The sequence below is a fragment of the Myotis yumanensis genome, unplaced genomic scaffold, assembly GCF_028538775.1.
Source record: "Myotis yumanensis isolate MYYU_CA2020_CCGP unplaced genomic scaffold, mMyoYum1.0.hap1 SCAF_16, whole genome shotgun sequence".
Taxonomy (NCBI): domain Eukaryota; kingdom Metazoa; phylum Chordata; class Mammalia; order Chiroptera; family Vespertilionidae; genus Myotis; species Myotis yumanensis.
The window spans coordinates 27,806,979-27,830,782 of record NW_027223767.1 but is presented as its reverse complement, the minus strand read 5'-3'; the positions used below and the strand labels follow the sequence as shown (position 1 = coordinate 27,830,782).

Genomic DNA, 23,804 nt, shown 5'->3' with positions numbered 1-23,804 from the left:
AACTAACTTATGTGACTTTCCCACCACACAGTGTGTGCCCCATAAGTGGAATCTATTATTTTAGCAGTAGTCTATGACATTGACCTTTTTCTTATTTTTGCAGCTCACCCTGTCTCCAATGCGAATTCCAGCTAACCCCTCTTTAAACATGGTCTTTCTCTTTGACCCCAATCCCCTCTCTGCAACATTTCTTGCCTCCTGTACACCCACTTTTCCTACTCCCTGGCCAGAGGGGAAGAACAGAGCTAGAAGAATGGAACTAAATCTAAGCAAACAATTTTGAAAAAAATGTTTAAGTTCCAACATTACTGTTATCTGAGTATATGTGAGAGAAAAACCTTTGTTAAACTGGGATGTCTCCAAACCCTAGTAAAGTAGAACTGGAAATTTAAAGAAAAAAAATCATGTTAATCGCGGTGGTATGGAAAGAAATCACCCAGTTTAAGCATGAGTGTGTGACTATGGGCTCCAGTCTTCAGGGACCCAACGACGAAATGCAAAGCGCAGGACCAGGGAAGGGGAAGGAAGGATTAAAAAAAAAAAAAAAAAAAGGAAAAGGGGCAGTCGTTTAACTGTTCCTACAGTTATTTTTTAAAGTCCGGTCCTGATAAGCCTCCCTCGCTCGCGCAGCGCTGGGGACGTCGCGGGTCCAGGTAGGTTCTTATAGGAAAGAACTCGTGGCGAGCGCGCTCGTGCAGAAGCCGGGCTAGATCTGGGCTGCGCTCCCGCGCCCCGGGGTCTCCACCCGCCGCCTCGGTTTCTCCATCCGCGGAGTGGCTGTAGGGGTAACCTGAAGCCCCGAGCCCCCGCTAGTTCCCCATCCGACCCCACCGGCCCCTGGCTCCCCCCGCCCCCCGGGTCCCCGCGTGCCGGCCCCGCCCCCGCCCCCGCCCCCGCGCCCACGTGACTTCTCGAAAGGCCGCGGGCCCGCCTTCCTGCCAGTGAGTTTCGTTTCCTGGGCTGCCTCGGGGAGATCGTGCAGCAGTCCCGGTCCCTGCACAACTCGTCCGGTCCCCCGAGGAGCGCCATGGCGGACCTGTCCCTGGCCGAAGAGCTGACGTGCTCCATCTGCCTGGAGCTCTTCAAGGTGCCGGTCACCACCCCGTGCGGCCACAACTTCTGCGGGTCGTGCTTGGACGGGACGTGGGCCGTCCAGGGCGCGCCGTTCCAGTGTCCGCAATGCCGCACCGAGTACCCGGCGCGGCCGCAGCTCCGCAAGAACACGGTGCTGTGCACGGTGGTGGAGCAGTTCGCGCAGGCCGAGCTGGCCCGCGCCACGGCGCCCGACGACTGGACGCCGCCCTCCCGCGCCGCGGCCCCCAGCCCCACCGGCCAGGTGGCCTGCGACCACTGCCTGAAGGCGGCCGCCATCAAGACGTGCCTCGTGTGCATGGCCTCCTTCTGCCAGGAGCACCTGCGGCCGCACCTCGACAGCCCGGCCTTCCGGGACCACCCGCTGCAGCCGCCCGTCCAGGACCTGTTGCGCCGCAAGTGCCCCCAGCACAACCGGCTCCGCGACTTATTCTGCCCCGAGCACAGCGAGTGCATCTGCCATATCTGCCTGGTGGAGCACAAGACCTGCTCGCCTGTGCCCCTGAGCCAGGCCAGCGCAGACCTGGAGGTAGGGGGTGCGGCGCAGAGGGGCAGCCTGGGCCTGCTGGGCGGTGCAGAGGGCTCCTCCGTGGGCATCTCCGCCTACGCTGGATCACCTGAGCCGGGGCATGGGCTTTGCTGAGCCTGAGATCTGGGGCAGAAGACACGGGTGATGTTGATTGCCTTAAACCCTAGTTAGTACTTGTCTGATGCTGTTAATAGGGGGTTTTGAACCCTCAAATACGAACCCCGGAGGTTCCCTCTGTTCCCTCATTAAGTCCTGGCAACACCCAGGAGGGGGGAATCATTAGTTCCATTTTTCAGGAGAGCAGATGGAGTTCCGCAGAAGCTAATTTAGCGTGAGTAACGGAGTAAGGGGCCCACCAACAGTTTGCCCGTCCTCCTCAGGTACCAGCCTCATAACCACGTCTACAGAGTCCAGGGCATGGGACTCTCCTGGAGGGTGGAGGTCATATGAGCAAGAGTCATTGAGGAGCTGGAGAGTCCCAGTGACTAGGGAGGATCCCTGCGAGTGGGAGGGCTTGGAGAGGACGCGACCGACCTGCGGGAGAGCCAGCGCTCTTGCAACATAGTGCCCTCCAGTCTGGCTGTGTGACTGTGAGACAGGGTTTGGCCCCTGGGCCTGGGTCCTCCTCAGGAAAGTGAGGAGGTGGGACCAGGTTGACTTCTAAGGGGCTTTCCAGGTCTGTGATGATTTTAGTGGCTTCGGGGGGCCAGAACCTCCGCCTGTGTCAGAGGATGAAAAGGTGTAACCAGCCCTAACCGGTTTGATTCAGTGATTAGAGCCTCGGCCTGTGGTCTGCAGGGTCCCAGGTTCGATTCTGGTCAAGGGTATGTACCTTCGTTTCGGGCTCAATCCCCAATAGGGGGTGTGCAGGAGGCAGCTGACCCATGTTTCTAACTCTCTATCCCTTTCCCTTCCTCTCTGTAAAAAAATCACTAAAACATATTTAAAAAATAAAAAGGTGTAACCAATCCACCTTTTGTTATATCAGTCTAAGCTCCAAAGCGTGCCTTGATGTCCTTTCATTCTCCCCGCCCTGTCACGGAGAACAGGGACTGTCTTCCTGTTGTCAAAGCAGACCTGAGCCTTGGGGAGGTTTGATTCAGTGATTAGAGCCTTGCTTTTCTCTGGCCACAGCCCCTCCCCCACCGGGCCTGCTCCTCCCAATCTGAGCTGGGTTCTCAGAAGTCAGACCTCCAGGCCTTGCCGGGGAGTTGACTTTCGAGATGCAACCATCTGAGGCCCAGCCACCTGGGTCTTCTCTGTTCGTCATTGGAGCCTGCTCTGCCCCTATCAGCTGCGGGTAAGGGCAAGTCGCTGCAGTTCTCCGTTCAATGGGATTGGCTGCGTTCCCCTGGCTGGGAGGCTGCAGAGAGAGGAGCTGTTGGGAAGTGCTTTGTGGGCGGGGTGGGAGTGGCTGGTTGACAGGGCTCCAGCCAGAGATGGATGTTGAGACCTGGGTTTGAATTCTGGCTGCTTCCTAGCTGGGAATTGGTAAAAGGGGATAATGAAAATACTCATCTCAGAAGGTTATCGGGAGGATTAAATGAAGTGGCCAATAAACGGCGTTTTCCAGTGAATGCTCATTTCTGTCACTCCACCCAGGGGGGAGGAGAGCTTGCTGGGCAGAGTGTCAGGTTGCCCAGATCTGTGCCTCGAGAAGGTGCCTGGGCCTGTCCCTGAAGACTGGGGCAGCCTGCCTCCTGCCCAAGGGCCCTTCTAGAAGTTCTTATCCATGGAGGCAGGAGGCAAGTAGGGGCAGGAGGGCCCTTCTTAGCCTGCCCCTGATCCATAGCTCTCTCAACCTCCAGGGCCCAGAGCTGGAGTCTGCACCCAGTTTATTTGAATGCCATACACGTTTTGATTTTTTAAAAAAATATACTTATATTGATTTTTAGAGAGAGAAAGAAAGGAAGAGGGGTAGAGAGATAGAAACATCAATGAGAGAGGAACATCATGGATCAGCTGCCTCCTATGGCACCCCTACTGGGGATCAAGCCCGAAACTGGGGTATGTGCCCTGACAGGGAATCAAACTGGCAACCTCTTGGTTCCTGGATCAATGCTCAACTGCTGAGCTCAACTGCAGCTGGGCACGTTTTGCTTTGTTTTGTTTTTTAAATATTTTTATTGATTTTAGAGAGGAAGGTAGAGGGAGAGATAGAAACATCAATGATGAGAGAGAATCATTGATTGACTGCCTCCTGCACACCCCCTACTGGGAATTGAGCCCAAAACCCAAGCACGTGCCTTTGACTGGAATTGAACCAGGGACCCTTCAGTCCGCAGGCCGAGGCTCTATCCACTGAGCTAGGGCACGCTTTGCTTTTTGATTCTTGTAACAGGCCTGTCCCCACCACCTCCCCCTTCCCCATTGTCCCGGTCGAGTCCTTTAACCACTCTCCTTTCCAGCGCTGCGCTCTGCTCATTACTGGTGGCAGAGCCAGCCCCAGTTGGGCAGTGCCGCAGCCTCGGGCGGCTGGCTTGTCTCCATCACTCAAGCCGCTGGTACCTCCCACGTGGAGGACCCAAGTCCCCAGGCTATGAGGGATCCTTAGAACTTCCTTCAGTTAGGGAATTGTGGCTGTTAAAGTCCTTGGACCGTTTTCCTTTTTCCTTTTGTCTGGAGCGGTGTGGGCCCCTTTCCACCATCAGGGGACTATTAAGTCTGTTTGGTTAATGGTGGATAAAACCTTTCAAAATCTAGAGTTTGGGAGTTCACTACTAAGAGTGGCTCTGCCTCTCAGAGGCCAAACGGTTGGAGGCCCCTCTCGCCCAGGTCTAGAGGTTTCTTCTAGCTCTGAGCCCTGCTAGGCGTGGCCTGTGGGGGCATGGCCTTCAGCCTTTGGCCCAGTTTGTCTTGGCCACTCTGAGAGGCCAGCTCAAAGGGCATTGTCACAGAGGTCGAGTCTGAAACATCATTAGTGACTTGGGCTTTCAGGGTCGAGTTAGTGTGGCCTTGGACTCTGCTTCTGCTCTTTCATTCAAGGTCAGGTTCAGCCCTGAATATCTCTAGTGGCGTGGGAGAGGCAGGAAAGAGGAAGGGCGGGTCAGAGTATGTTGAACCAGCTAATTAGGGGAAGTAAAATGTTGGTTTTTTTTCCCCTAGAAATTCTGTGTGCTCCATTTGGACGCATGTCTAATTGTAACACTAGGATCTCGTAACACCAGCTAATAGCGACATAACGTCAGTCAAACCACCTAATTACTCAGTGCTTCAGTGGCCTCCTCTGTAGAGGGCAGGTAACCCCAACTTCACGGTTTTGCCCTTAGCTTCAACACAAGCAAAGCACTACAGCAACGCCTGGCTTGCAGCAGCCACATAATGAACACTCCCTGTGATTCTGACGGTGGTGGTGGCTATTTTCCTCTCCATTTCTATGCCCCAACATTTCACCTGAGCAGGGAGGTAGGGACTAAGATATTATGAAAATTTATAGAAATAGTAAGAGGCCGTGGATGCTATTATCTTCATGTGTAATGTATCTTTGTTTCTGCAGGTGGCTAGAGGCCTAGCAGTTCTGAATCACCTTAATTCAATGTCAGGGACGTGAGCTGGCGGTGGGCTGGTCTATTGCTGGTTTATTCTTCATTCTTAGGGTGTGGCCCTTGGAGGTCCCCGCCTGTGGGGCTGACCAAGTGAGCTCTGGACTCTGATTTTGTCCCCCTCCCTCCCTGAGCTGACAGGCGCTCGCAGCTGTCTTCTGGGAAAACAACCCCAGATACCAGGCTTATCTCTCTGGGTTTCTTTCTCCTGGATCTTGGCTCTGTAACCCTTCCCTGCCTGCTTTTCTGGTTGCTTGTGGTGGGGAGGGTTGCTCGGAATGACCTCGCCTGCCATGACTGAAGCAGCTGTCCCAGCTCGCCCTGTCTCCTCTTTGTGAGCTTGACCACCTTGCGGTCTTCCTTGCCTTAGTTTCATCACCTGTGAAATGGGTGCTGGTGAAAAAGCGCATCATCATACAAGCTGACATGTAGTTTATACCTTACTGAGTGGACTGAGGACTTCTGTTGTTTCTGGGTTGTTCACGTTACTCCTACTAGCCCTGTGAGGTGGGAACAGCTGTATCTCATTAGTGGCCAAGGAGACTGAGGTGAGAGGCAATTGGACAGCTGGGAACTGGGACTGGAACCTTGGTCTGTCTGGCTCCAAATCCTGTATTTACAGCACTGTCTCCCTAAGAGGATGAAGGGAGGTAGTGAATATGAGAATGCTGAAAAAGGCTACAAGCAGGCAAGACTTGGGGTGGCGGAAACACCCCCTGTGGGATAAGCTCAGGGGATGGTTCGGTGTTGGGTGCCGGTGGGGGCTGGGCCCAGGTGTTCTCTCATCCTGTTTTGTTTTCCCCACAGGACAAGCTGAAGTATAAACTGACAGTCATGTACGGTCAGATCAACGGTGCCTCGAGAGCGCTGGAGGATGTGAGAGCCAGGCAGAAGGATGTGCGGGTGAGTGGCAGGGCTCTCCACCACCCGCCCTGGCCCTGGGCCTCCCTCCGCCTCCAGGCAGGACAGGCTCAGCGGGGATCTCCAGGAGGCTCATGGTGGGTTCATTCACAGTGTCAGAATTAAACGTCAACCTTGTAAAACATGCCAGAAGCTATGTGCCCAGGAGAGAGCCTTCATAGACCCAAACAGAAGACTAGCTACAAGCCCAGCATTGGGGGAATCATTAAAAATTAGTGTTGAGCCCTGACCAGTATGCTAAATGGTTAGAGCATCAGCCCACGCACCTGGTTGGTTGAAGCTGAGTCACTATTCTATCTCTGTTCTAGCCTGCCAGAAGGGCAACAAGTAAGAAGGGTGTTGCATATATCACTTCCGCTCATGTATATCACTTCTGCTCATGCCGAATTAGGAGCAGCTTAGTCACATGACCAAGCCTCACCGCAGGGAGGCTGGGAAATGTAGTCCCTGGCTTCGCAGCCGTGTGCCCTCCTGAGACTCCAGGGGTGCTCTCTTCTGAGAATGAGCACTGGGGGCCATTCGCAGTCACATTGGAGATGGCAGGGGAAGGGTTTGGGTAGTAAAGAAATAACTGAATTTCAGTCTCCCTGTACATTGCCCATCTCGTGTACATTTCTGTTTTCATGTTGATTCTGAGCTAGAGCACTGCTGTGCAATAGAAATACAACGTGAGCCTTATCTGTAACGTCAGATTAATTTTAACATCGCGAGAAATTAATTTTGGTAATACATTTTATTTAACTTAAAACATCCAAAAAGTGATTATTTCAACACAGAGTCAGTGAAGTGTATTCATGAGAGACTTTGCAGTCCTTTTTTTGTACTCCGTCTTTGAAAGCCAGTGTGCATTTCACACAGCACATCTTAATTGGGACGAGGCGCCTTTCAAGTGCTCTGTAGACACACCCAGCAAGTGGCTATGGAATTGGGCAGTCCGTTCCTGAAGGTGATATTCTCTAGAAATTTTCTAGAGCAGCTTCATACCCTCTCTTTAAAACAGAAAAAATGGCCCACAAACTGCTTCCCAGCTTAAGAAAGAAAAATGGCCCTCACCATTTTGGCTCAGTGGATAGAGCGTCAGCCTGCGGACGGAAGGGTCCCAGGTTCGATTCCGGTGCAGGAGGCAGCTGATCGATGTTTCTCTCTCATCGATGTTTCTAACTCTCTATCCCTCTCCCTTCCTCTCTGTAATAAATCAATAAAATATATTTAAAAAAAAAAAAAAAAAGAAAGAAAAATATCACCAATGCAGCTGAAGCCCTCACTCTACTATATAAAAAGCGTTCCCATTTTATATCCCCCTTCCTCTCTTCCAGAAGCAACCACTATCCTGAATTTATTTCCATGGATTTCTTTATACTGCTTTATGTTTGTGTGGCTCCCTTTGGCAATAAATGCTCCCATCCTGTTTATATCTAAGCTTTCTGTAAAGGGATCAGTACTGTGTGTCTTTTTCTACAAGCTGTTTGTCCCCATAGAATTTATCCGTGCATCACCCCAGTTCATTAATTCTCATTGCTGTTTAATCTTCCATCCAGTGAATACGCAGCCTGCATATTCAGTCTCCTGTTTCTAGGGTTCTAATTCAAACAGTGCTGCTTGTGAGTGTTCTCATGCACATCTGTGGGGATGTTCCTGGAGTATATTCCTTGAGTTGAGTTGTTGGGTCACAGGGTCCGAGCGCCTTCAAATGCACTAGAAATTGCCAAATTGCTCTCTAAAGTGGTCCTGCCCCTGTGTGCTCCACATCTCCCCAGTGCTTGGTCCTGCCGGCTTAGCTTTGTCAGCCTGATGGATGTGTTCTTGTCTTGGCATCTTAGGAGGCTGCACAAAAGAAGATAGAACAGCTTAGACAGGAATACTTGGAAATGAAAGCGCTCATTGACGCCTCCGAGGCCAGCTCCACGCGGAAGATAAAGGAGGAGGAGAAGAGGGTCAGCAGCAAGTTCGACAATATTTACCAGATCCTCCTCAAGAAGAAGGCGGAGATACAGACCGTAAAGGAGGAGATTGAAGCTGCCCTGACCAAGGGGGGCGAGTTTGAGTTTCTGGAGGTGGGTCTTGCTGAGGACAGTGTTGAACACTCGTCCTGCCCAGCGTGACGATGTTGATTATGGGGCAGCGGGGCCTCAAGGAGTGGGGTCTGTGAGAGGTCTTTGAAAGCGTCCCTGACACACAAGCTGTATTCGTTCTACATGCTGTGCGACGACTCGCCACAAACACAGCGGCTTAGATCATACATGGACTGTGTCACACTTTCTGTGGCTCAGGAGTCCGGGCGTGGCTTAGGGGGTTGTCTTCTGAGGGTCTCTCACAGGCTGCTTTCTGAGTGTGGGCGGGGCTGCATTCCTTGGTGGTTGGGAAATCCAGTTCCTTGTGGTGCAGGGCCAAGGTCCCCCTTTCTTGCTGGCTGTGCACGCTCCGTTCCTAGAAGCTGCCGCAATTCCTTGCCACATGGCCCTCTCCCAACTTGGCAGCTTACTTGAAAGCTAACGGGAAATTCTCCCTCTAGGAAGGCCCAGCCCCCCTTTTCAGGCCTTTCCCCTGAGTAAGCCTGGCCCATCCAGGAGACTCATCTTTTTGATGAACTCAAAATCAACAGATTTGGGCCCTGGCTGGTGTGGCTTAGTTGGTTGAACATCGATCGTCCCATGCACCAAAAGGTTGCCAGTTCGATTCCTAGTCAGGGTACATGCCCGGGTTGCCGGCTCGATCCCCAGTAAGGGGGAGGGGTGTCCATGCAGGAGGCAGCTGACCGATGTTTCTCTCTCACATCGATGTTTCTCTCCCTCCCCCTTCCACTCTCTAAAATCAATTAAAAAACATACTTTTAAAAATGACATCTGAAAAATTTCTTCACTTTCACTGTCCTGCTTGTTGTCAAGGGATGTGTAACCTTGGGAAGGGGTGGGACTCTTAGGGGCCATCTTGGAATATTGCCTACTGCATGCACCTCGCTCTCTTCCCTAATCCCTCCTCCACATGGTCCCTGGAAGTGTCTTTTTTTTTTTTTTTTTTAATATATTTTTATTGATTTCATAGAGGAAAGGAGAGGAAGAGATAGACACATCAGTGATGAGAGGGAATCACTGATCAGCTGCCTCCTGCACACCCCACACTGGGGATTGAGTCTGAAGCCGGGTGTTGTCCTGACTGGGAATCCAACCGTGGTTTATAGGTCAACAGTCAACCTCTGAGCCATGCCGGCCAGGCTGGAAGTGTCCTTATAAAGCACAGAGCCCTCCGCCCTTTCTGACTTCATGTTCCTTAGCACGGCCCCCAGGCCCTTGATGACCGGGCCCTGCCTTTGCCAGCAGCCTCATGTCTTGCTGCCCACCCCCAGCCCGTGCTTCGTGCTGTGACCACAGCAGAGCACTCGCCGTTCCTCCTGGCACTGGATCGTGTCCCAGGGTCCCCAGTTTCCTCCGTCCTCCCTGGATCCCATTGTTTTGCCATTACTGACAATCAGAGCGTGCCCCCCACCTCTGCCGAAGCTCTTGACGTTGCTAGGTGTGTTTTCCTGTCTGCTTAGGCTGTCAGCTCCGTTCAGTGTGGCCCAGCCTTTAAGGCCACCTTTCTTCTTCCTGGCTTGTCCAGCCCTTGCAGAATGCCTGGCATGCAGTGGGTGTTCTGGTGAGCCCACTGATTGGGCAACGTGCTCTGACCCCTCCGAGGCCCAGATTCCTTGTTCAGGTCCGGGGGAGGGTTCAGGAGTGACTGGTCCACCCTAGGCTGGAGGGTGTTAGCTTCTTCTCATTCCGGTGTGTTGGGGTAGCTGCCTCGAGCTCTCTGAGAAGGGTTCTGAACCCACATTTGGGCCTCTTCATACCCTGTGACCTGACTCTTGTCTCAAAGTTTGGGACAGCCCGGAAGACCCTTCCTTTTCATCGGATGTGCCCTAGCTGAGTCCTGCACGCTTGAGACCTCCCTGTCCATCCCAGAACCTGTGTTCACAGCTGGTCCTGAGTCTCCCGTGCTGCCTCAGCCACAGCTGGAGGTGTGGAGGGAGCGTTTTCCATGGCGCTCAGGGGACCTGGGTCCCAGCTCTGTCCCTGCCACTAATTGTGACCAGGGTTCCTGGCAGGTCACTTGTCATTTCTAGACTTCAGTTTCCCCATCTGTCAGGGGAGCACCCTCTGAGGGTCCTTCCAGTTCCAGATCACTGCCTTAAAAGTGGCACTTTAGCGCCCAGTGACCTCAGGTCTATAATTGGGGAGGCGGGGTGGGTGGGGGTGGGCACAGGGCAGCTCCTCCCGGGCTTCTGGAGGCTGAGCCCAGGCCCTGGCTTCCTGGAGCCACCTGCACTGACCCCCGGGCTTGTTCCAGAAAGCGGCACAACTGCAGGCGGTCTCAACGAAGCCAGTCTACGTCCCCAAGGTGGAGCTGAATCACGAGCTGATAAAGGGCGTCAGCCAGAGCACCGCGGACCTCAAAACCGAGCTGAAGCGGTGCCTCAGGAAGCCCGAGGAGCCCCTCACCTCAGGTAACCATCCGCACCTCCCCACGGACCCCACTGAGACCCCAGACTCTGGATGGGTCCCCTCAGCAGTTTGGGGTGCAAGAGACGGCCGTGATCCCAAGCATTGGGACTTAGTTTCTGGGGTCCTGCCATGAAGACTCCCAGTACCTCCTCATGGAGGGCTCGGCCCCATGGAGGAGCGTAAAGCTGTGGACCAATTAGCCCCCCTGCTACCTCAGTGGTCCCTGGTCTGGGGGAGGGAGGGGTGGACACCTCTGTGTCATCACTATGAGCAAGGGCCTCCTCCCATTGTGCGCTGGAAGATTCTGAAGCTGAGAGGGTGCAGAGGTCACAGAGCGGGTGCTGGTGGAAAGACTCGACCCCAGCTACATTTTAAGCCAGAGAAAAGAGAGAACGCCCCAGGGTGGTCCTCCTAGGACAGAGATGGTGAACCTATGACACGCGTGTCAGAGGTGACACGCGAACTCATTTTTTTGGTTGATTTTTCTTTGTTAAATGGCATTTAAATATATAAAATAAATATCAAAAATGTAAGTCTTTGTTTTACTATGGTTGCAAATATCAAAAAATTTCTATATGTGACACGGCACCAGAGTTAAGTTAGGGTTTTTCAAAATGCTGACACGCCGAGCTCAAAAGGTTCGCCATCACTGTCCTAGGACCTGTCTTCTAGCTCTTGTAAAGGATGGAAGGCGAGCGTGGATGGGATGTGGGGGTGGCTGTCTTTGTAAACCTGCTACCGCCCGCCTGTGGCAAAGCTGGCTCCCGGGGTGTTTTGGAGGAGCCCCATCAATGAACACCTTCTTCGTTGGCACAGGGGAGCCTCCAGAGCATGCCACGGCGCCCACGCCAAAACCCACACGCCCTGTGAAGAAGGTCCCGAGTAAGTAACCCCTCGTCCCCATGGCAGCAGCATGGCTGTGGCTGGCGGGGCTGGCTGAGATAGTCACAGGTGTCGCTGCTCCTTGCAGGTGGGCACAGCCCCTCATAAATCACTGCAGAGCCTGCATGCTGGGAGGGGCTGTGTGTGCTGTCTGACCCATGAGCATTAGATATTCGAGCTGCCTGGAGCAGGAGGTCTGGAGTGGGGCCTGAGAATGTGCATTTTCTATGGGTTCCTGGTGATGCTGATGCTGCTAGTTGGGACAAGACAACACTTGGAGAACCGCTGTTTTCGCTAAGTCAGTTTCCATAGGCACACGCTCCACATAGTTCTTACGGAGTATTGCGATACTTGGCTTTTGCTGACTCTATTTTTGTCTTTTGCACTTTTCCTTTTATGGAGATACAATTTACGTCCAGTAAAATGAACAGATCTTAAATACAGTTAGATAAATTTTGACCAATGCATTCGTGTGTGGTACTATTATTACCACATCAAGATAAAGTATTTCCATTACCCCAGAAAATTCCATCATGCTCCTTCTACTCGAATCACCATGGAGCTATTTGCCTGTTGACCTCTTATCTTTGTCAAGTTAAAACATCCTAGCTTTTTCAGTATGGGTCACATTTATGCAAATGAATGTTATTATGGTCTTTGGAAAGCATCATTGTGTTGTGCTTTACAATGTCTTAATTCTGGAATTTTTTTTTTTTTTTCAGAAGAAGAAAAGAAACCCAAGAAAGTTCGTAAGTTATGCATTTCTGCTCTGTTTGTTTCTTGAGACTGGCTGAGCGCAGGACTAAATGCCGACCTGTCTCATCGGGATTCTGTGATGGGGCCCCAGTTCTAGGATTATATTCTGTAATAGCAGGTTGGAGGTGAGGACAAGTGTAAATGAAGAGGTTCTCATACTGTTCTCAGGATGGAGGTGACGACAGGTGAGCGTAGCCCGTCTGGACTCACCTGTGTTGCCCTGGCTGTCCAGGTGTGCGTCTGTACAAGTGACTCTTTTTTTTAAAGTTTTAAAAAATATTTATTTTTATTGACTTCAGAGAGGAAGGGAGAGGGAGAGAGAGAGAAACATCACTGATGAAAGAGAATCATCAATCAGTTACCTCTTGCACGCCCGAACATGTGCCTGCAACCCGGGCATGTGCCCTGACCGGGAATCGAACTGTGACCTCCTGGTTCATAGGTGGACACTCAACTATTGAGCCACACTGGCCATGCAGAAGTGACTCTTGAAAATCAGCTTAGAAGGGAGTAGAGGCCATCAGGTCACTCTGTGTCATGTCCCCAACATTTGTTCCTTCTTCCTCATCCCCAGCCGCTGCTGCTGTCTCACCCAACAAACTTCCCACCTTTGGGTCCTCGGAGCAGCTAGGGGATTTAAAACAAGCTGGCTTTGAGGGTGAGTTACTGTGGACGAGGGCCAGTGGGAGGTCTACTCTGAATTTGTTCTGAAAATGGCTCTCTGTTTCCTCACCCAGCTGCAGCCAAACCCACCCCCGTGCAGCCAAACTCGGTGTCTCTCAAGGCCAAGGTGCTGGAGAACTTCTTAGCCAAGTCCAGACCTGAGCTCCTGACGTGTGAGTAGCATCTGTAGGCAGTAGCTGTTGCTGAAACCCATCGGTCCCACTGCCAACTCTCTCCTCTGGTTTTCCTTTTGGCTCCCTGCCATTCCAAAGCCTTGCCACGCACCATAACTTCTCCCTCTCCCACCCAGCTTCTGTGTCACAGAGAAGAGAGGCGCTCAGAAGGGGCCTCCCTCATCCTCTCATTGCCGTCTCACTTGACTCCATACCCTCTCTCTCCTTTCTCTGTTCACTTCCTCAAGGCCAGTTCCTTGGCCTGACTCTGGATCTTACCCCTTTTGCTCTCTCTGGAACTTTGTGTTCTCAGTTAGGCCTCAGTTATGGATGGATGGATGGATGGATGGATGGATGAATGAGTGGATGGATGGACTGATAGATGGATGGACGGATAGATAGATGGATGCATGGAAGGAGGAGGGACAGATGGATGGATAGATGGATGGGTGGATGCATGGATGGATACAGTAGTAAGTAGATGGATAGATGGGTAGGTGGATGGATGGGGGAATGGATAAAACAAATGAGTAATAATCCCAGTTGAGAAAAGGTATAAAAGTGAGAGCGCTTGGGCTCCTTGTAATTGATTGCTTGGGGTGATGCTTTTGTAGATGCTGTTAAGGTCATCCTGGACTACAACACTGCCTACAGCAAGGTGGCTCTCTCGGAGAACTACACTGTGGCCTCTGTGGCTGAAACACACCAGAGCTACCGGCCACATCCCCAGAGGTTCACATACTGTTCTCAGGTGCTGGGCTTGCACTGCTACAAGAAAGGGATCCACTACTGGGAGGTGGAGCTGCAGAAGAACAACTTCTGTGGGATGGGCATCTGCTACGGCAGCATGGCGCGGCAGGGCCCCGAGAGCCGGCTCGGCCGCAACAGCGCCTCCTGGTGCGTGGAGTGGTTCAACAACAAGATCTCCGCCTGGCACAACAACGTGGAGAAAATCCTGCCCACCACCAAGGCCACGCGGGTTGGCGTGCTTCTCAACTGCGACCACGGCTTCGTCATTTTCTTTGCTGTTGCTCTTGACAGGATCCACGTGATGTATAAGTACAAGGAGGACTTTACTGAAGCTCTGTACCCGGCCTTCTGGGTGTTCTCTACAGGTGCCACGCTCTCCATCTGCTCTGCCTAGTAGGCAGGCCCTGGACACTGGCCGACTGCCTGGGGAGCGCCCAGGACTCTAGTGAAAAGGCTGCAGGGGGCTCTTGGAGATCTTCCCTGACAGTCCCAGGGGTTGCCAGGATGGGAGGGGAGTTGATGGAAGGTAAGAGGGTGGGGAAACGGGATAAGGGAGGAATTTGGCCAGAAAAGTGTGGGGGTGATTGTCTTGTGGGCAAGGAAGCATTTCTATGTCCTGTTGCTCCTCAAGGCAGGATCGCCCCCCCACCTCCCCTGGTTCTGGTAGATCCCCAGGCTGCTGGGCGGCTGGACAGCGCTTTGGGGATAAAGTCATCCGTGCCCCTTTCCTCTTGGAGAACATCTCGGGCCACTGCAGTCCTTTCTCGGACCCCTTGGTGGATGCCCCCATGCTGTCTTCCCATCTCGGCTTTCAATTATTCTCTTCAGGGCTATTCAACTCTACAGAGCAGCGACTTTCAACCTTTTTCATCTCATGGCACATAAGCTAATTACTAAAACTGTGGCACACCAACAAATATATTTTTTGCCAATCTGACAAAAAAAAAAAAGATACAAATTTGATTCATTCACACTGAACAGTTATTTTTTTTTTAATATATTTTTTATTGATTAAGATATTACATATGTGTCCCTATACCCACGTTACCCCCTACCCCCCACCCGAACAGTTATTGTTGTGTTGGCTGTTGTCATCTTCTAATTTGACAATCTAAGGGAAAAGAGGTCCGTGCCGCTGACTAAATAGTCAGGTATTGCAATGTTTTAAAAATTCTTGTGGCTCACCAGTGTGCTGCAGCACACCTGTTGAAAATCGCTGCAGTAGATTGAAAAAAAAAAAATCCAACTCTTTGAATTGCGATATGATTCACCCTCCCTTCCCGCCAGTACCCGCATGTGAGGACTGGGGGTGAATGCTCAGATTCCTGGTTATTTTTTGTGCTTGAGGGCAGGTCTCCACCCAGACCAGAGTTTCCCCAAAAAGTGGGTCCTCTTCCTCCCCTGGAAAATAGCCTCACCTCCCTTCCTGTCCTCATCACCCCATTGAGAATTTTTAAATGTTTACTCCAACAGGAACTTTTTCTGTCTCGGGCCATGATCTGAATCAGCCGATGTTATATTTCTTCTTCTTTTTTAAATCCTCACCCAAAGACATGCTTTGAGAGAGGAAACAAAAGAAGGGTGGGAGAGAGAGAAGTACAGACAGACACATCGATGTGAGAGAGAAACATCTGTTGGTTGCCTTCCATATGTGCCCCCACCTGGGACCGAACCCACAACCCAGGTTATGTGCCCTGACTGGGAATTGAACTGGCAACCTGTTGGTGCACGGGACCACACTCAACCAACTGAGCCACTCCGGTTGGGCATAAGTTATAGAATTTCTAATTCAAGGTCAAGGTGACCCAGGTCCCGTGTGAATGGAAACCTCTCCCAGTCCCAAGTATTACAGAAGGCATCTCATGGCTGTAGCCACAGAACCTCTCTGGAGGCCTTCTCCCCACAGCCTAGGCTTTGGGGCAGGGAATCCTGACCTGGTTGCCAGAGGTGTGTGGCTTTGGTCTTGTTAGAGTATCTTGCCTTCTTATTGGTACCTCTCCTCAGGATAGCTGCCTCTCCCCAGGATTGTGGGATACAGAGCTGGCATAGCTGAGCAGCTAGCTAAGCCCCATCTCTGAAACCTGTTATCATAGGAGAGGTTGTATGTAGCTGCCTCAGGGACCATACTAGCTCATCTGGGGTGACTACCTACAGCTGGGATGACCTTCTAGCTGATCCCATGGGGAACAGCACCTTCCTGTTCATCCCGGCCACAGGCTGCTGACCCACCGCTGGCTCTTGCCTGAGTCGGAGGCCTGTCACTGGCCCTCGCCCCTTTCGCTGTCTTCTTCCTTTGAGCCAATTCTAGATGTGGGCGTGGACCAGTCTAGAGCTCAGGAAGACCGGAAGGATCGGCGAGGGAACGAGCTACAGGATTCTAGCACAAGGGGCTGTTTTCCTGCAGTGTTTCCGTGCAGTGAAAATAACCCCAGTCCATGAAGGGGCGGGAGTGAATGGAGGGCTGGAATTTCCCGAGCTCTCTCTATATCCTCATGTCAGGATGTGCGTGGAAGGAATTTCACCTCTTGTGGTGGAATGAGTCCTGCTCTGGGTTTGCCCGAGAGAGGAGCTTAGGCCAGGCCCTTTGTGGTATGAAAAGGCGGTCACCATGAGGGTCTGGAGACTCCAGACCTTTTCATGTGAAGGTGAAGCCTCTCTGGCCTTGTGCTGGCATTCCAGGGCACAGGCAGGCTCAGGGCACATGGTGTTCCTGACAGGTGTGGATCTGTGTCATCTCCCGACGGGGACTGTCACTTCCTTGGGGGAAAGACCATCCTTATAGGGGAGGCTTCCCTGCCGTCATTGACATGTGGTTATCAAACGTTTTCTTCCCTTGCTACCGGGAAGAAAGGTTCTCTGATGATTCTTCTCTGCTTTTGGGGATGGCCAAAAGCATCTCCGTTGACCTTCTGAAAACAGTAGCCTTGTCTGGAGCCAAGTCGTACTTGGGAATCAGCTGGGCTTAGAGGAGAATGCCCAAGATGAACCCGGAGTCCTACTGTGGCTCTCTCCCGCAGAAATGAAGGCCACAGAGAGGACGCTTCCCCGGCCATCGACCTCTCAGGAAAGGGAAGCACACGTCCCTCTGTCTATAAGAGAGGCAAGTAGGTAACCCGAGCTCTGCGCCAGGTGCTTTGGGGGTGTAAGTGAGGCGCACACCTTGCTGTCTCGAACCTTACATTCCCTGGCCTTGTAGGGCTACTGCCTAACCCTGGAGTCCTAGGGTTGGAGGAACCTTTGCACTCATCTGACTTCTCGCTTTGCAGAGAAAGTCCAATGGGGAGGTATGGATGATGCTGACTGCTCTCGCCAACCCATCATGGAGGAGATGCTTCCTCGAGGCCTCCTGCATGCGTCCTGGTACCCCAGGGAAGTGTCAGAAATTTCCAGAAACACAAACATAAAAATACATCCCAGACCTGGGTGTCAGGGACTGTCTTGGTCACTCTGGCATGAGAAAGCAAAGGTCAGGGTCAAGTTTCTGTACAATTCAAGACTGGTTGGCTGGTTCCTCCTGTTTTAATGACTCTGAAATGGATAATTGATAGGTTATCGCTTACCTTATGCTGACCCCCATTGATTTTAGTTAATCAGAAGTATCCGAGCTGTTATTTCATGAGCTTGTTTATTTTAGCGTTGATTCTTTACGAGATAATCAGGGCTATGGGCATGGATCTTTTGAAACTTGTGGGAAATACGAGGACCAAGGCTGGCTGACTTGCCTTAGAAGCTTGGAATGTAGGAAACCAGTGTTTGGTGTTCTTCCTTGCAGCTCAGTGTGTGTAGACAGTGTGATCCATCACACTGGGGTGAGCGAATGAGGTGCCCGGGGGCCTCTGGTCACCCAGGCCCCACCCAGCTGCTCCCAGATGTTGAGATGTCAGCAGACCTATAGCCCATTTGAGACTGGCCATGGGTGAGAATTCCTGATAGGATGTCCCTCTGGGCTTTGCTTCAGGATAATCCGAGGATGGGTGTAGGGAGAAGGGGTGGGGTATGAATGAAAGGGTGAGCCACAAGCTGGTAATCAATGAAACAGTTGCGGGATAGGATAGTTCATTAAAATATTCTTTCTACTGTTGCATATTTTGAAAACTTTCACAATAAAAAGTTTTAAAAATGAAATAAAGCGTAGCCCAGGCCAGCGGTAGGCCCTGTCAGGTGGATTTTATCTGTTTGCAGAGGTAGGAGTTGTGGGAGGTGTGGGTTTGAGTCATCTCCTCTTATCTGTGGGGTATGTTCCATGACCCCCGTGAATGCTTGAAACCAAGGATAGTACTGAACCTTATGGATATTGTGCTTTTTCCTATACGTACATACTTATGATAAAGTTTCATTTATAAAATTAGGCACAGTAAGAGATTAGCAGTAATAACATAATAAAATAGACCAGTTATGACAATATACTGTAATGAAAGTTATGTGAATGTGCTCTCTCTCTCTCTTTCTGTCTTTCTCTGAAAGTGTCTGATAACTGAGAAGGTTACTAAGTGAGGAACGGTGGGGAGCTATACAGCGTGAATATGCTGGAAGAAGGGATGACTTACCTACCCAGGTGGGATGAGGTGGGACTTCATCATGCTACTCAGAACTGTGCACGATGTAAAACTTAGGAATTGATTATTTCTGTCAGACCACCATGGACAACGGGTAACTGAAGCTGTGGAAAGTGAAAGCATGGGTAAGGGGTACGGGGTGCGGCTACAGTGTTTGGACAGGTTCAAGCCTTGGACTAATGAGAGGGCACGGTCCTCTCGTGGCCACGTGCAAGTCCCAGCTTGGAGGGCGGAGCCTTCCCAGCACAATTAGCCAACAGCTGTAGCTGTAAGCTTGAACCTGTGGTCCGAACACGTGGCCCCACGTGCCTGAATGATATAGTTCAGGTGCATGTAGTTGAGTAGGGTTGAAACCAACGAGAATGTTGTAAACATCTTGATCACGCCCCTCCTTTGCCTCGTGGCATCTGCTATAAAATAAAGACACGGCTTGTGGGCGCTGGCCCTGTCTTCTCATTAGGGAAGCAGCGTCCCACCGAGACCCAGCTTTCGTTCTCTTGTCTGTCTTTTCTAAGCCTTTCACCACCCCCACTCAGGGTCACTGGACCAGGCTGAGCTGGCGTGGCACATAAGGCGCCCTAGGGCTGAGTATGCCATGGCCGTGCCGGCTCCCCACAAAGGGGAGACTATTATAATAAAGAATTTCACTGGCCTTTGTCCCTGGTTTCCAGAGGGGAGATTCTGAATCCTTGGCATTTCCCCAGTAAGAGGAGTGTCTTGGTCATTCACGAGCCCCTTGGGTCACACTTGAGTTTATGCTAGGAGTTGAGATGACCCAGGATGGGGCCTGGTCATCAGAAAGGCCAACCATGAGGTTAGAAGGTTGGGACTTCGAGCCAGCCTGACCTCCATGATGCGAGAGAGCCTGGAGGTGGATTCAATCAGTTATGCCTTTGTAATGAAACTCCGAAAAAATCTCTGGACGTTGAAACTCTGCTGAACACAGGGATGCACCCCGGTTCCACGGCCGTGGGGAGGGTGGAGGGTACAGAAGCTCTGCACTTGGGTCCCTCCGAGATGTCACTCTGTGTCTCTTCCTTTGGCTGGTCTTGATTTGTATCCTTGATAAGCAAACTGTCATCATAACTGTAGCCCTTTTCTGAGCTCTGTGAGTTCTAGTGAATCATCGAACCTGAAGGAGGTTGTGTGCTATACACTGGATGCTTGTGTAGCCCCAAGATCCAAATGTTGAAACCTCACCCCCAATGTGATGGAAATGGAGGTGATTAGGTCCTGAGGGTGGAGCCCTCATGAATGGGATTAGTGCCCTTAATAAAAGACCCCACAGAGCCCCCTAGTCCCTTCTGCCATGTGAGGACACAAGAAGACACCAGGTACAAAATCTGCCAGCACTTGCATCTTGGATTTCCAGCCTCCAGAACTGTGAGAAATAAATGTTTGTTGTGTAAGCCACCCAGTTTACCGTGTTTTTGTTATAGCAGCTCAGACCAAGACGTCATGGGAATCTTCTGGATTTGTGGCCAGTCGGTCAGAAGTGCGGGTGGCCTGGGGACCACTGAAGTGTGGCTGGTGTCTGAAGTGAAGACAGTCTTGCTGGGACTGGGACCTTCAGCCTGTGGAGCCTGGCTCCGGGGCCAGGTGGTTCAGAATCGAGGTGGGGGGACTTGCCACCTGTGAATAGGCCCTTTGTGGCCCACCTGTCAGAGTAAAACACTGTCCTTCAAAGGAGCTTCCGGTGTTTTCTCTCCAGTGTCGAGTCTCCAGGGTTTTGTTCCCTTTCACTCCCACCACTGGCAGTGTTTTCTTCCTCACTGTCACTGTACCCACAAAAGCACTCGGTATGTCAGCTATAGGCTTGTCCTCCCGTTCAGAGATGCCACTTAAATTGTCATGGAATATTCTTCTGTTCTGATAAAAAGCTCAGGACAATAACCTGACTCCTCAGTAGAAGTACAACAAAGCTGCCCGCCAGTGTGCGTGTGCGATGAGGGGCTAATCCTTTTTGCTGTTGTCAATCCTTTTTTCCATTGCTTTTCAGAGAGAGTGGAAGGGAGGGAGGGGGAGAGAGAGAAAGAGAAACTAATGTGAGAGAGACATCGATTGGTTGCCCCCATACCTGCCCTGACGCAGGCCAGGATTCGAACCTGCAACCCAGGTACGTGCCCTTGACTGGGAATCAAACCCATGACTCTTTGGTGCTCGAGTCGACACTAACCACTGGCCAGGGCTACGAGGGGCTAATTTTTGTTTTTTTAATGTTACTGATTTCAGAGAGGAAGGGAAAGGGAGAGACACTCATTGATTGGATGCCTCCTGCACGCCCCCTACTGGGGATTGAGCCCACAACCTGGGTATGTGCCCTGACCGGAAATTGAACCGTGATCTGGTTCATAGGTTGATGCTCAACCACTGAGCCACACTGGCTGGGCATATTGTGAAACAATCTTAATTACCCTAAGCCAGCGGTTCTCAACCTGTGGGTCGCGACCCCTTTGGGGGTCAAACGACCCTTTCACAGGGGTCGCCTAAGACCGTCGGAAAACACATATATACCTACATATTGTTTTTGTGATTAATCACTATGCTTTAATTATGTTCAATTTGTAACAAGGAAATTGGGGGTCACCACAAGATGAGGAACTGTATTAAAGGGTCACGGCATTAGGAAGGTGGAGAACCACTGCTCTAAGCAGACTCTTAAAAAGGCAGGTCTAAGAGGGACGGGTAGACAGAAATGTGGTATGATTCTAGGTCCCTTTCGGGTGAGCGGTTCTCTGGGGATTTCCCAGGAGGTTTCTGTCCGAGCACCTCATCTATGGATGGAATGTGAGTCTAGGATGTGAGAAGACGCTTCACCGCTAACTGGCTCTCACACACCATTTCCAAATGTTTCCATTAGTTTCCAATGATGCGTTTAGGTTTCTATTGCACCACCGGTCCATCTTAGTAAAGCATCCGTGAAGGCCCCCTTTTGTACTCATCTCACCTGTCTTCCACGAGGGTCCCATGGCTTTGAAGGGTCCCATTCCAACTCAGCTTTCTCAGAGGTGTCTCCATGACAAGAGAGATTTCTCACTCTTGTACCCAGGCCCATGGCTTATCCTCACTGGGCCCTGGCAGCGTACCACTGTGCCCATCTCAGGCTGGTCCAGCCTTGCCACCAGTTCTTCCAGGTGGGTCTTGCCCAGGCCAGTCCTGGGGCCGGGAGCCCAGGGGACAGATGACCAGGAGTCCAAGTGCTCTGTCAGTGTTTGCTCACCACCGGATCCACCCCCTGCTGGCTGGATTGGCCCACTCTGGGACTGGACCTCAGGGTTTCAGAACCCTTGGTGGCTGGAAGCAGGGTCAGAAGGTATATTCTAAAATCACCTGGAAAACAGGTCCGACAGCTAAGAGTGGAATCATGGACTTTTTCTCTGGGCAGATACTTTCCTTGTCTGGGGCCAGAGAGCCTGGGTGAACTTGGATCATCGATGACATAATCGAAGTGCAAACACTTCAGACTGTGCTGCTAAGTGGTTATCAATGTGTGAGCATGGAGTGGTTCATCGTCTTCCACTGTTTGTGGGATCAGTGGTGATGTCTCTGCTTTCATTTCTGATGTAATTTGTGTCCTCTCTCTCTTTTTCCCCTTCGCTTGGCTAGGGGCTAATTGATTTTATTTATTCATTTTGAAGAATCAGCTTTTGATTTCATTGATTTTTTCCACTGATTTCCTGTTTTCAAATTCACTGATTTCTGCTCTGCTCCTTTTCTTTTGCTCCCTTTGGATTTAATTGGCCTCCTTTTACTAGTTTCCTAAAGTGGACCCTTAGATGATTGATTTTAGATCTTTCTTCTCTTTTAATATATGCATTCCATGCTATAAATTTTCCTCTAAGCACTGTTTTCACTGCATCCTGCAATTTTTAAAAAAATGTTTTTTAGGTGCGTCAGCGGCGCGTCTTGAGGAGAGGCGAGCCCGCGGAACCGCAGCGATGACTGAGGCTGACGTCAATCCGAAGGCCTACCCTCTCGCAGATGCCCACCTCACCAAAACACTATTGGACCTCGTTCAGCAGTCATGTAACTACAAGCAGCTTCGAATAGGAACCAATGAGGCCACCGAAACCCTTAACAGAGGCATCTCTGAGTTCATTGTGATGGCTGCAGACACAGAGCCCCTGGACATCATCCTGCACCTCCCGCTGCTGTGTGAGGACAAGAATGTGCCCTACGTGTTTGTGCCCTCCAAGCACTCCCTGCGGCGGGCCTGCGGGGCCTCCGGGCCTGTCATCGCCTGTTCTGTCACCATCAAAGAAGGCTCCCAGCTGAAGCAGCAGATCCAGTCCATTCAGCAGTCCATTGAAAAGCTCTTAGTCTAAACCGGTGGCCCCTGCCTCTCTCTCTCTCTCTCTCTCTCTCTCTCTCTCTCTCTCTCTCCTCCTCCCCCGCGGGTTGTGTATCATATTATCTGTATTACCATGTAGGCTTTCCAGCTACCTTCTATTGTCATAAAGTATTGTAGTAGTAAATCTTTTTATATTTTTGAACTATTTTTGTTTTGTCTTATAGATTATCATCCCCACACCTACCCCACCCCTGCCCTAAACCTCCTCTTCCACTTCCCTCTGCCATCTTTCCTCCCTTTTGAAAAATGAACTAAGCCCAGAACAGGTGGAAGCAGAGTGGTGACACCATTCAAAGGCAGGAAAGAGCGGGGTAGAGATCTGGTTCCAGCTTTGAGGCACTAACTCCCTTTGTGTACAGGGCATGGTGAAGTAGACACCACCCGCTTGCTCTCCCTTGTGCCTGGCATACAGAATCATTCCATACATGATCCAGGGGTTCCGTTGCTCTCTAGGGGGATGATGCATCATTTGGGGAAGAAGCATGTATCCTGTGAGGTTGTTCGTTGTATGCCCAGGTGTCATTTATTAATGTACCCTACTGTTCGCTTTTGGTAATATGATATGTCCATCCCCCCTCACCCTCCCAGCCCCCCCCCCCCCCCAAAAAAACACACAACCTCCCAATTGTGCCCCAGAGGGTGGCAGGACAGCAGCATTCCAAAAGTGGCCTGGGCTGGTGAGACACGGAGCAGTTGGCCTAGGTCTTAAAGGAGTCTGGAGTGGCGAGAGGAAGTAGAGTCAACTGGTGCTGGACTGAAGGATGCTGGGCAAGTCTTGGAGACATGGAAGCTACAACAGAGGTGAGGGAGTCCAAGGAAACATCCTTTCTGGCGAATAGATTTCTTCAGTGGACACTTGGTATCAGCTCTGAGAGCCTTTACCCATTTCCTGTCCTGCCACGATGTGGGTCAGATGTATGTGTTCTTGATCACATCAGAAGGACAGTGCTAATGTGTCATTGTTGTGAGAGTCCTAGTAAAGAAATATATTCATACTACAAAAAAAAATGTTTTTTAACTGATTTTTTCTTTCTTTTTTTTTTAAGAGAGAGAGGAAGGCAGAAAGAGAGAGACAAACATTTCGCCTCCCACACCCACTCCAACCAGG

At 51.2% G+C, this 23,804-nt stretch overlaps 1 protein-coding gene across 3 annotated transcripts; it reads left to right on the top strand.

Moving 5' to 3' along the window:
- The first annotated feature begins 953 nt into the window (after positions 1 to 953).
- On the top strand, positions 954 to 23,141 carry TRIM25 (tripartite motif containing 25). 3 transcript variants are annotated; one of them, XM_070395262.1, is made up of 9 exons: positions 954 to 1,621; positions 5,971 to 6,066; positions 7,905 to 8,138; positions 10,411 to 10,567; positions 11,382 to 11,447; positions 12,170 to 12,196; positions 12,778 to 12,861; positions 12,941 to 13,039; positions 22,234 to 23,141. In XM_070395262.1, exons 1-9 carry the CDS (start codon positions 1,028 to 1,030, stop codon positions 22,668 to 22,670), a joined length of 1,794 nt encoding a protein of 597 aa, XP_070251363.1. In that variant the 5' UTR covers positions 954 to 1,027; the 3' UTR covers positions 22,671 to 23,141. The 3 variants fall into 3 exon arrangements, with proteins under 3 accessions (XP_070251363.1, XP_070251362.1, XP_070251364.1); XM_070395261.1 differs by lacking the exon at positions 22,234 to 23,141 and adding an exon at positions 13,654 to 19,762; XM_070395263.1 differs by lacking the exons at positions 954 to 1,621; positions 5,971 to 6,066; positions 7,905 to 8,138; ... (3 more) ...; positions 12,778 to 12,861; positions 12,941 to 13,039 and adding an exon at positions 14,188 to 14,315.
- The last annotated feature ends 663 nt before the right edge of the window (positions 23,142 to 23,804 follow it).